Below are 12,600 nucleotides of genomic sequence, written 5' to 3'. Positions count from 1 at the left end.
ACTTGAATTTTATTCTAATGGAGGGGTTTGAGCAGGGGAGAAACATAATCAAGTTACGTTTTTTGGTTCATTTACATCTTAGGCCATCTGAATTCATGAAGAGGTGTCATTTGAAGGTGGTGAAATAAGGACAGGAGAAAGAAGAGGTCATTAAATAGTAAGGCTGAGAGAGGGCAAAGCAAAGTTTACCCACTCATTTTTATTATCATTATTTATTAATTTATTATGGTTGTAAGTGAGATTTACACACAACTTTTTCTTATATTACCTTTTTCTAGTTTTGGTATCAAGATTACATGAACATTATAAAATAAGATAGTCCTTCTGGAAGAGTCTATGTATGACTGGAATAATCTATTCCATGGAGATTTGATAAGATTCCTTTAGGGAAATTCTCTGGAGTGGGGGAGGGGGAAGGAGTGGCATATGAAAATTTTGACAACAAATTCAATTTCTTTAATGGTTATTACTTTTTTCAGGTTATCTATTTCTTGTATTCATTTTAGTACTTGGTATTTCATACAAAATTCTCTATTTCAACTAAGTTTCAGATTTTATTGCCATAAAGATATGTTTATTACTATTCATGTATATTTATTTTTGTTTTAAAATAATTTATTAATTTGTTTAGTATTAATTTACTTAATAATTTTTATTAATTAAAAAATCTCTTCTGAATCTGTAGTTGTCCCCTTTTTCATACCTAATAATTTGTGCTTACTCTCATTTTCTCTTGGTTTGATTTTTCAAGCAGTTATTACTTGTTAATTACATCTATTATTAATTACTTTCTTTCCTTCTATTTTCTTCAAACTTACTCTATTGTTATTTCTCTATTTTTTCTTTTTAAAAAATTTTTAACTTAATTTTTTAAAACATTTTTTATTGAGTTATAGTCATTTTACAATGTTGTGTCAAATTCCAGTGTAGAGCACAATTTTTCAGTTATACATGAACATACATATATTCATTGTCACATTTTTTTTGCTGTGAGCTACCACAAGATCTTGTATATATTTCCAATTTCTCTATTTTCTTAAGTTAAATATACAATGTAATTGTTTTCTCCCCATCTTTCTTGTCTTCTAGTTAATGTTTTAAATATTATAAATTTCCCTCTAAGTAGCACTTTTGCTATATTCAAAATTTTAGTATCTAGCACTCTTTCTTATGTTAACTTCTAAATAGCTAGTGGTTGCTATTATGATTTCATTTTTACCCATAAATTATTTTGAAGTAAATTATTTATAGTATCCAAATATATGGAGTATCTCAGAGATATCTTTTTATATTACTTCACTTCTAATTTTATTGCATAATGGTCAGAAAAATGTGGTTAGTATGACAGTGATTCTTTGATACTGGCTTTGTGTTCTAGTACATGATAAATTTTCGTATGTATTCTATTTGGCTTAATTTGGTTATTCAAATCTTATATAGCCTATAAAGATGAATCACTCAATTCATTAGTTTTTTTTTAACTGTTTTATTGATTTATAATCATTTTACGATGTTATGTCAAATTCCAGTATAGAGCACAATTTTTCAGTTATACATGAACATATATATATTCATTGTCACACTTTTTTCTCTGTGAGCTACCATACGATCTTGTGTATATTTCCCTGTGCTATACAGTATAATCTTGTTTATCTATTCTACAATTTTGAAATCCTGTCTATCCCTTCCCACCCTCTGCCCCCTTGGCAACCACAAGTTTGAATTCTATGTCTATGAGTCTGTTTCTGTTTTGTATTTATTTTATTTTTTTTTAGATTCCACATATGAGCAATCTCATATGGTATTTTTCTTTCTCTTTCTGGCTTACTTCACTTAGAATGACATTCTCCAGGAGCATCCATGTTGCTGCAAATGGCGTTGTGTTATCGGTTTTTATGGCTGAGTAGTATTCCATTGTATAAATATACCACAAAACTTCTTTATCTAGTCATCCGTTGATGGACATTTAGGCTATCTCCATGTCTTGGCTATTGTAAATAGTGCTGCTATGAACATTGGGGTGCAGGTGTCATCCTGAAGTAGGGTTCCTTCTGGATATAAGCCCAGAAGCAGGATTCCTGGGTCATATGGTAAGTCTATTCCTAGTCTTTTGAGGAATCTCCATACTATTTTCCACAGTGGCTGCACCAAACTGCATTCCCACCAGCAGTGTAGGAGGGTTCCCCTTTCTCCACAGCCTCTCCAGCATTTGTCATTTGTGGTAATTCATTAGTTTCTGAAAAATGTTTGTATATGATTGTAGTTGAACTATTTCTCCCTGTAATTCCATCGGTTTTTGCTGATTTGTGCCCACAAGTTCACAATTGTTATTATCTTCTTGATAAGCTGTTCCTCAATATTATTTGCCTTAAATTCAATTTTACGTAATATTAGTATTGCTAGACCACATTTTAAAAATTAATATTTGGCTGGAGTATCTCAAATACCACTTTCTGTACCCTTTATTTTCTCTATTTTGTGTAATTTCTTTAAGGGATAGTTCTCTGGTAAACAACATATAATTGACTATTCTTATTTCTTCTGGAAGTATGCAGGTTATTCTTCTTTAGCATTTATCCCCTTTAATTATGACATTTATACCTAAGTTTGTGGGGTTTTTTCCTAATAGACTAATTTAATCAGTATCTCTAGCTTTTTTCAAATAAGAACCTAAACAAATTCCCAATAACTACTCTCTCTGTCATCACCTAATCCAACTCAGATTCCCTATCTGCAAAATATAGGTAATAACACCTATTTATATTTTACTGTGAAGACTTAGTAATATTTTATTTATATATATATATAAAGCCTGTCTTCATAAATGATCACTTTGTGTCATTGTCATTTACCAAATACTTTAATTTCATACTTAACATCCTTATTCTTGTAACTATTACCTACCTTCTACCTCAGTATTACCTATAATTTGCACTTTGTCATCAACTATTACTAAAACACCTCTGAAACTCAAAACCCAGAAATGTTCTCCATTTGCTCCAATCTTCAATTCTTCTATCTTTTCTACTATTTCTAAACCTACTAGTTAACTTCATTTCAAAATTCCTGGGCTCCACCTACCTCTCTGCTATGAACTGAACTGCATCCCCCATCACAGGAATTCTTATGTTGAAGCCCTAATCCCCAATATGACTGTATTTGGAGACAGTCTTCAAGAAGTTAATTAAGATTAACTGAAGTCATAAGAACGGGGCCCTAATCCAATAGGATTGGTGTCTTTATAAGAAAAGGAAGAGAGACCAGGGCATTCTAGCACTTGATTGTGCTTGCACAGCACCTTCTCTCCCTCCCTCCCTGCTTCCCCCTTTTTTTTCTCTCTCTCTCCCTAACTATCTCCCAGACCTTCTCTTTCTGACACATGAGGACACAATGAGAAGGTAGCTGTCTGCAAGCCAGGAAGAGAGCTCTCACCAGAAAGCAAACTTCACTAGAACTTTGATTTTGGACTGTCCACCATCAAGAACTATGAGAAATAAATGTCTGTTTTTCAAGCCACCCAGTGTATGACATTTTGTTGTTGCCACTCAAGCTAAGATAATGCCACATCCTTTTTGGCAACCAGCTCTTTTTGGTTCCACTTTTTCAAATTTGTCCTATTTGCTGTCTTTTTCTCCTCATACTTCTAATAATTCTCCAGTCTCTTGACCTTACTCCCCACTAAACTCCTCCTTCCCTTCACACTTGAATTTTCTGAATATAAGAGTAACTCCAAGTCCTCATTTTTCACTTATCCTTTAAAATCTACTACAACCTGCTTTTCTCATTTTTCTACCAAAAATGATCTCAATAAATTCATCAGTTATTTATATGTCAAACTCAATGGCCTTTTAAATAATCATCATCCTACTTGGAATACACTATAGTATTTTATACCATTGTACATTTAAGACAAAAACATAGGCAGTAGTACAGATTTCTCAGGACTGTCTCAGTTCTAGACACATCATTGAATTACATACGGGACACATACCAGTGAAAAGCTCCACTGGCAACTAGGACACATGTGTTTATAAACAGAGATCTGTCATCTATACATATTTGGAAATTGAAGGTTTGAGAGTAGATGTCTGAGAGAAGGTACAGTAAGAGGGACTGCTGAAAACAGAACTCTGGGGAACATTAGCCTATATAGAGCAGATGAAGAAAAGAGGAGCTTACTGGGTGGTAGACAGAACACCAAAGAAGAGTGCTGGAAATTTTCTACAAAGAGATGAATTAAGAAAAAGCCCAATACCTTACCTTTAATGGGTCAATTATAAGCTATTAGAGGACAGAGCTTATTTTTATCTAGTAGGTAATCAATAAATCTTCTGTGGATTGAATCTTTCCTATAGTAGTATGAAACAGGAATAATTAACAGTCCTTCCTCCCTTCTAATTTTACTGTGGTTTACAGTATAATCTGAAGTTGTGCTGTATCACCTTTCAATTAATTAGTGAAATTGATTTATTTATAAAGGTTTTTAAATTCTTTCCAACTCTTATAAAGATTATTCTTAAAGAGTTTGCTCTTAAATTTTCAAAAGGCCTGATATTTTGTTTTCTGAAAAACACAATTTATTTTAAAATAATTTTAAATATAATTCTGTTATGGACACTTCTATTGTAATTTTGCTGCTCTTAGGCTTTAAAAAGAATTGTAAATACAAAATAAGACTCAATTGCCAGGCACCCCCTAGTGGCAGTAAAATTAAGTTAAGAAAAAAAAATTTTATAGGACTTGGTATAAGATATAGCTCTCACTAAACCCTGAGAATGAAATGGTTTATCAATAAACAACTTAAGAGAATATTATTGCATATCTACGTTTTACTAAAAGATTAATAGTATACTATAACTAAAAGTTCATTCACACACTGAAATTTCATTAATATTCTTGAGAAGAATTATAGTAAATAAAATAACGTATATAAAAGCTCTTCAAAAAGTATACAGAGACAAACTACAAGATTTTTCTTTTTAAAATCTCTTTCCAGGGAACAGCTTCCAAAAAAGAAGGCATCTTTGGAATAAAACTGTATATTTCTGTCAAGAATGTGAAAGCTGTAGTAGATAGTCAGACGGAGACTTCAGTATCAGAAGTATTTACTCATGACCTTGAACAGTTCACAAAACTCTTCTAAACGCCTCAATTTCCTCATTTACAAAACAGACGTATCAAAGTCAACCTGTATTCTTGCAGAATTGTTAGAAGAATCAAGTGAGAGTTGAATGAAAAAGATTATTACTGGTATTTATTAGCACAAATAAATGATTTTAATTACTATGTTTGGTAATTTGTGCTTTCAAATATAATGTACCACTCCTGCTTACTGAATTTTTACAAATACTGTGGCAACTAAAAACAATCCTTCCTATTTTATAAATGAAAAATTTAAGGCTCTAGCCGAGCTGAGACTGAGATCCAGGATTTTTCTTATTTGACCTTGATATCTTTTTATGGAGAAATAGACTATAATCATATTATTTTCCTGATTTGGTTACAATAAATTTTGTTTAGGAGTGACACTATAACACCAGTGCTGTCCAGTCCACTGAGAGAAGACTGATACTCTGTAAAGAAAGAACCTAATATTTGCCAAAGCATTGGAATTGGAATGGTGGAATCCAGCAGCAGGACCATGTCATAGTGCTGCACTGCAATTAACTACCAGGTAGTTTATTTTCCACCTCCCCTCCATCTTCCAACATCCACTAACTCATGTCAGAGAAATAAAACAATAAAGCCAATTAAATATCAAGCTAACCACCTAAATAAAATATACCTTTAAAAAACCCTAAGTCTGAGATGACGAAACGGATGCGGGTAGGGTAATATGTACACAAACTTTCCTATTTTCCTCTACCAATTTCAGAGCTCTTGTATTCATTTGCCAATTCTCAAATATAACACTAAGAATAAAAATAACCTTTTATTTTCTCCTTTTTAGATTATAAATTAGGTTACAAATTACAAGTAAGATTTCTATGCATCCACCAATTATAACAAAACTTGGCAAAAAAAATCAATTTGATTCATTATGGAGTTCTGTGAAGAGCAATTTTATTGGTCTACCATATTTGACAACATGATGTGCGATAAAACTCAACAGGAAATTACTTTTGGATTCCACTGTATAGTTATGATGTCAAAAAATTATTTGTATTTGATAAAACACAAAACGAATACCACAAGTTAAAATAATTATTACCATTAGCTTTTAAGGTTCTGTATGGATTTTGTTTTTACAAATTGTTCCCAATGAAATCAGCATTTAAGATACACATCACACCAAAAAAAGATATCTTAGATTAATACACATAAATATACCTTGGCTTTTGAGTTAGATTTTAATAAAATGTATATTAATTTAACTTTTTCATTAGCAGGAGCCTCAAATTGCCCCTCCTTCCACCACCCAGATATGCTGTGCTTTATGTCTTTTATTTGGCTTTGAATTTTTCTTTCTTATTGTTACAACACAGGAAAAAGCATCATTATAAGTTGGTAAAAATCCATAAAGCCAACTAGGGAAGACTACTTTAGTGCTACATAAAGTACTTACTCTCCAATAAACACTGCATTTCAGAAGCACTGTAGGTCCCTGCCTGCCTAGGGACTGAGCAATTGGCAATCAAACTAAGGTCAGCCACAAGGCAATGAAGAACACTTCTATTAGCCCAGGGAGATATTTTGATAAATCCATTTAATCATGCTACTGGAAAGTCATAGATTATAACCAATGATATCTCTTATCTACTTATAATTATGTGGATTATATACTGAATGACAGTGATTACACTCTGTTAACCAATCTACAAAATAATGTTCTGCCTGACTAGCCACAGGACCCGTATCTATAATGTCATCTGATATTTATATCAACATTACTAGAAACATGAAGACTACAAGTACTACTTGGCTGTTCGTAATAGTACACTCATTCAACTTCCCATTAATATATGATCTGAACATAGAAGATAAAGAGCAACTCAAGAAATCTTTAAATTCTTAACCTAAAACAAACCACTAACAGACTATCAGATACATTTATATTAGATTTAACTTTTCTCAGTTCAGTGATTTCTACTTTGGTAAAGCCAAATTTCTTTTTCTTTTTGCTACTAGCCACCTATGGTGGTATGACTGCTAAGAAATATACCTTTGGTCTTATTCCTCACATAGAGCTTCTAAAATTCTTGAAATTTTCTAAATGATAAGATTGATAAAGGTAAAAGAAGGGAGGAGTCCCTTTCAAACACAATAGGGTTTGTTAAAGAGATGATATTTAGAAAACTCCTCTGATTAGGGGCTGGCTACCAGGGGATTACAGAGCTGGAATTTTCAGTCTCCCAACCCCCACCACCTCTGGGGAGGAGACAGGAACTGGAGGTTGAGCTAATTACTAACCGCTGATGATTTAATCAATCATGCCTTTGTGGTGGGCCTCTATAAAAAATCCTAGCTGAAGAGCTCTGGACAGCTTCCAGGTTGGTAAACAAGAATGCATCTATGTGCTGGGAGGGTTGCACAGCCCAAACATCACAGGCACTCCTGTGCTCAGGACCCTTTCAGATCTCATCCTATATATCTCTTCATCTGAGGCTGTTCATTCATATCCTTTAAAAGGTACTTTATAATAAATAGGTAATAGTAAGTGGAGTACTTTTCTGAGTTTTGTGAGCCATTTTCACAAATTATCAAACCAAGAAAGGGGTTGTGGGAACCTCCAATTTATAGCCAGTTAGTCAGAAGCACAAGTAACAACGCAGACTTGCAATTAGGTCTGACGTGGGTGGAGTCTTGTGGGATTGAGCCCTGAACCTGTAGAATCTAGTGCTATCTCCAGGTAGGTAGTATCAGAATACATTTAAATTGTAGAACATCCAGCTGGTGTTGAAGAATTGCCTGGTGTGTGTGTTTGGGGATGGGGGTTGGGGTGGGGGAGTGTCCTATATTTGGTGACCAGAAGCATTCTATGGGTAGTGTAGTAAAAAAAAAACAGGACTTTTTTCCTTCCACTACATAATAATAAAAAATGTATTTGGTAGGTGGTGGGGGAATAGTCGGACAATATTCAAAGTTTAGGGACACCAAGTTGTATTAAAAAAAAGAAGAAGAAGGGCAAAAAACTGAAAATCTAAGAATAACTTAAACACAGTTCTGGAATGATACTATCCTCATAAAAATTTTTACTCTATCCCTAGCATAATAATTCACTTTAGATCAGGTTGCTTCATCAAGCAATAATAATGTAATATATAATTAAATACTAAAATCATTTGATTGTTCTATAAATGTAATGAGTTTCACTGTGAAAACTGAGAAAAGAATAAGACCCTCTGTTCCAAATAGAGAGAAAATCTTAATAAAAGTTTTCTATCAGCATTTTTCAAGCTGTATTCTGCAGAGCCCAATGAATTTTTCTCAAAGATATGCCTTCTTTAGCCATGGGAGAACTTAGAGCTCCAGTAACTCATTCTCTTCCCTCCAACTCCAGTTCCTCCCCTTCAAACAGAGAAGTGCCATTATTGACTATTTTTTACATAATAGAGTTTTGCTAAAGCTTTTCTCTGCAAAAGGATTCCATCGCTAAAATTAAACAAACTATCCAAACCAAGTATTTTGAAAGTTTATACAGTCAACAGCTGTTGGTAAGTTAAAGCTTCAGCAAGATTTTGATTTGATTTGATTTGATTTGATTTTGATACTTATATACAGCCTGAAGCAACTTAACAATCAAACTTTTCATTTCAGATTCCTAGGAAAAGTAAACACCTTACCCAGCATGACTAGATGATGAAGGTGGTGGCAAGTCTGGTGTAAGGACATAAAGACTGTTGTTTTTTGGCAAATGTAGTGATTTTAAGACCGTCTGGAAAAGAAAAAAATAGCAAACAAAAAATGACTATTGATTGTGATTATTAACTTTTCCCCTATAGTTCTTGGAAAACTGTCAACATTGTAGTTTGACTTTTCATCTTTTGACAATTTTCTAAATAGGGTGTAGTACCCTACTGTGCGCCTGCCCCTATCCAAATAAACAAAGAAATATTCTTTCCATTTAAATTTTCCAAGTTAAAAGATCTCCTACTATTTTCTTTATTCCATAATTAATACTTAGCATAAATGTATATACTGTGTATGACTTCTTTCAGGCCAATAAGTAATTGTTTAGTAAATTATTATTCCAAGGTACTTACTGACATTATATGGGATTTGAGAAAAAGGTAAAAGTTCTCAAAAAAGAACGCCAAATTAACTCCTATAAAATGGTTAGAAATAGGAAAAACATGTCATATAGTGTTTTCACTGATATACTTAAGTCTTTTAGAACTGTTTCTGGTTTACTATGAAAATGTTTTAGCTTGAAAAACATTGCTGATTCCTTAAATTAAGCTACTATTATCAAATCAACATTTGCCATATGTAACAACATTAATAAAAACCAATTTTACACATCATTTAGTCAGTTGCATAATGTAATTTTCTTTTATTTCTAGGTAGTTATGAAACTCACACTGTCTTCCACATCTCCGGTCTTCCAGCCTTTTAACAGCATTTTAGACACAGGTATCTGAAGTTCGTTTTCTAGAATCTGTTTAATTTCTCCTGTACAAATAAGAAGAGACCAGATATTACTAACAAAATAATGTAATCAATATTTGTTCATATCCAAAGCTAGCATTAATATTAGGCATATGGTCCAAGTCAATGACATTTGTCTGATGAATGAATATGAAAAATTTCAGTAGTCCACACTTCAAATCTTGATCATACAATACCTTGCTCCTTTGAAGAACTCAAGTTTAAACATTATTATAAAAGACTCCACAATTAAGTAAGTAGCTTTTTAAAAAGAAATAGATATCAGTGATTGGAGGTTTGAATAGAAACAGTCTATTTTAAACCAATCAGCTGGCAATATCAATATGAGCTCAGGATGTGGGAGTAGTAGTCAGTAAAGTATAAAACTTGAATTATAGTATAGGAAAACCAGATTGTGGAATGAAGATTTGGGCTGAAGTCTTACCTTGAAGAAACCAAATAACCCATCTATTCTTAGTTTTTACATCTATAAAATGGGGGATAATATTGCCTTTTTATTGACCTCTATCTAGGGTCCAAGGATGAAAGGAGATAGCAACCATGAGAGCAGTTCAAAAAAGTAACGCCAATGTATATAATCCACAAGACAATTTAAACTGTGTTAGAGAGAAAAGTAACAGAATTTCAGAAAAATAAATTATGTTGGGTCAAATAGGCAGAGATAAGCCTTTGTGAGACAGATGAGAGTTAAACCCAGCTTGAAATACAGCTGGATTTAAACCAGGCTTGAAGTTGAAGTATAGCTGAGTCGTGAAGGGGAGCCAAATCAAAGACAAGGCTATCCTATTCAATGACGACAAAAGACAAAAAGGGAAAAATAAAAATTATGCTAATGAGAAACAATGAGGAATCACAATTTTCCCAGTACTCCACAAACTGCCTTTCAAGAATCAAGTCTACTTATAGATTAATCAGCTAATTTCTGGTACTACAGTATGTTACACAGATCATTGAATTAGAATGTATAAATATCTCATATCTGTTTTCATTAGGATGGTGTTGGTCTATAATTTTAGATTAATACATAATTCAATTCCATTTATAATGAGTAAATGATTGAACATTGCAGAAAATGATTATACTATATATCAAAAGAAGAAACATAATTCCATGCTGATAAAGCAAAAGAGAGAGGATGGAGCTTACGCTACACAAGTTCTATGGAAGCACAGCTGCCTAATAGGCAATGCTACAATCAAACCTTTCATGGCCATAGTGACTTTTTTTTTTTAACTTTCCTAAAGAAAATTCCTATCTGGGAACTTTGAATAGTGACTAAACATCCTAAAGAGAATTCTGAGTCAACATTATATTTTAGAAGCACAAAAAATTTATCAACTTTGGACTTCAAAAATATCACTGCAGACAAAGGACTGTTCTGTTTATGAAAATGGGAGAACAGTGGGCCACACCTCTTATACCAAATACATATAAACATTCCCTTTTCATTTGTGGCTAAGGTTGCTATTTCCTGACTGCATCTATCTGAAACTGGCCTTATGCTCTTACAAGTCTCCCCAGTGCTTTCCTCTTAGAAATCTATCTTCACCTGACACCTCCTGCTCAGACTCTTGGAGACACTCTTAGCATTCATAACATGAAAGAAGCTTCTTAGAGGAAAATCAAGAAGAGATTTTAAGTTAAAGCCATAATTTTCTTTGCAGCAAGCTTGGGCAGCATATAAAACAAAAAAATGTTTTGTTCCACAGGTAGAAAATAATAGAAAACAAACCCAGAGCCATGGCAGCAATCTGAGTTCCTCATATGCAAAATAATATTCTGTTGGTCTCAATTTCTTCTTCTGTAAAGTGGGAATGGTAACTATAGTACCAACACTTCATTGAGTTGCTGTATTAAATGACATGAAATGGAAAATACTTTGTATTAGTATGTGTCCAATACATATAAGGGACTCAAAAAATACTGGTAATTTTAAGTTGTATTAATTAAGGTAACATACACATCAGTGTTCAGCATAGTATCCAGCCAGTATAGGTTCTCAATAAATAGTAGTTGTTGTTTCAAGGATATCCAAAATTATTTAGGACAGTGAAGAACTAGAATGCAGCAAGTTTCAGAGCAAGTTTTCATATCTTGGTCCACCTGATTCCAAAGATCTTAACACAAGATGGCATTGTCACTACAGTACCTCCGAATATTACTTGGAAAATTGTGAGGATATGCAGATGTCATCAAGAACAGTCCACTGACTTTGCAAACCATGTATCTGACAAGAGTTTAATATCCAAAATACATAAAGAATTCATATAACTCAAGAGCAAAAAGACTCCCCAAATAATCCAACTAAAAATCAACAAACGACTTGATTAGGCATTTTTCCAAAGAAAATACAAAAATGACCAATAGCTACATGAAAAGATGCTCAATATCACTAATCATTAGGGAAATGCAAACCAAAAATCACAGTGAGGTAGCACCTCATGCCTGTTAGGATGGTTATCATCAAAATGACAAGAGATAACAATTGCCAGCGAGGATATGGAGAAAAAGGAACCCTGGTAGGATTGTAAACTGGTACAGCCACTCAAGAAAAAGTATGGAGGTCCCTCAAAAAATTAAAAATAGAACTATCATGTGATCCAGCAAATCTACTTCTGGGAATACAACTGAAGGAAATGAAAACACTGTATCAAAGAGATATCTGTACCCCCATGTTCACAGCAGGATTATTCACAATAGCTAAAATGTGGAAACAACCTGTGTCCACAGACAAAAGAATGGATAAAACAAGGTACAGTAGATATAAATACACATGCACCTGCACACGAACACACACACAATGGAATATTATCCAGCCATTAAAAGAAGGAAATACTGCCATTTGCAACAACATGGATGGGCCCCGAGGGCATTACACTAAGTGAAAGAAGTCAGACAGAGGAGGACAAATATGGTATATCTCTTATATGTGGAAACTCAAAACAAAACAAAACAAAACAAAACAAAACAAAAAAACCTAAGAATGGAGTT

General features: G+C 33.2%; 1 protein-coding gene across 2 annotated transcripts in view; it reads right to left on the bottom strand.

The window, feature by feature from the left end:
- FAF1 (Fas associated factor 1) overlaps window positions 1-12,600 on the bottom strand; it is a 376,835-nt gene that overhangs the window by 234,032 nt on the left and 130,203 nt on the right. For both annotated transcript variants that reach the window (XM_045514318.2, XM_010951821.3), the window contains exons 5-6: window positions 9,521-9,612; window positions 8,784-8,875 (exon numbers count right to left, since the gene is read on the bottom strand). In XM_045514318.2, the coding sequence (XP_045370274.1) occupies window positions 8,784-8,875; window positions 9,521-9,612 (184 nt within the window). The remainder of the gene's footprint in view (window positions 1-8,783; window positions 8,876-9,520; window positions 9,613-12,600) is intronic.

Source organism: Camelus bactrianus, chromosome 13 (genome assembly GCF_048773025.1).
Source record: "Camelus bactrianus isolate YW-2024 breed Bactrian camel chromosome 13, ASM4877302v1, whole genome shotgun sequence".
Classification (NCBI taxonomy): Eukaryota; Metazoa; Chordata; class Mammalia; order Artiodactyla; family Camelidae; genus Camelus; species Camelus bactrianus.
This window is presented reverse-complemented; position numbering and strand designations above follow the sequence as displayed.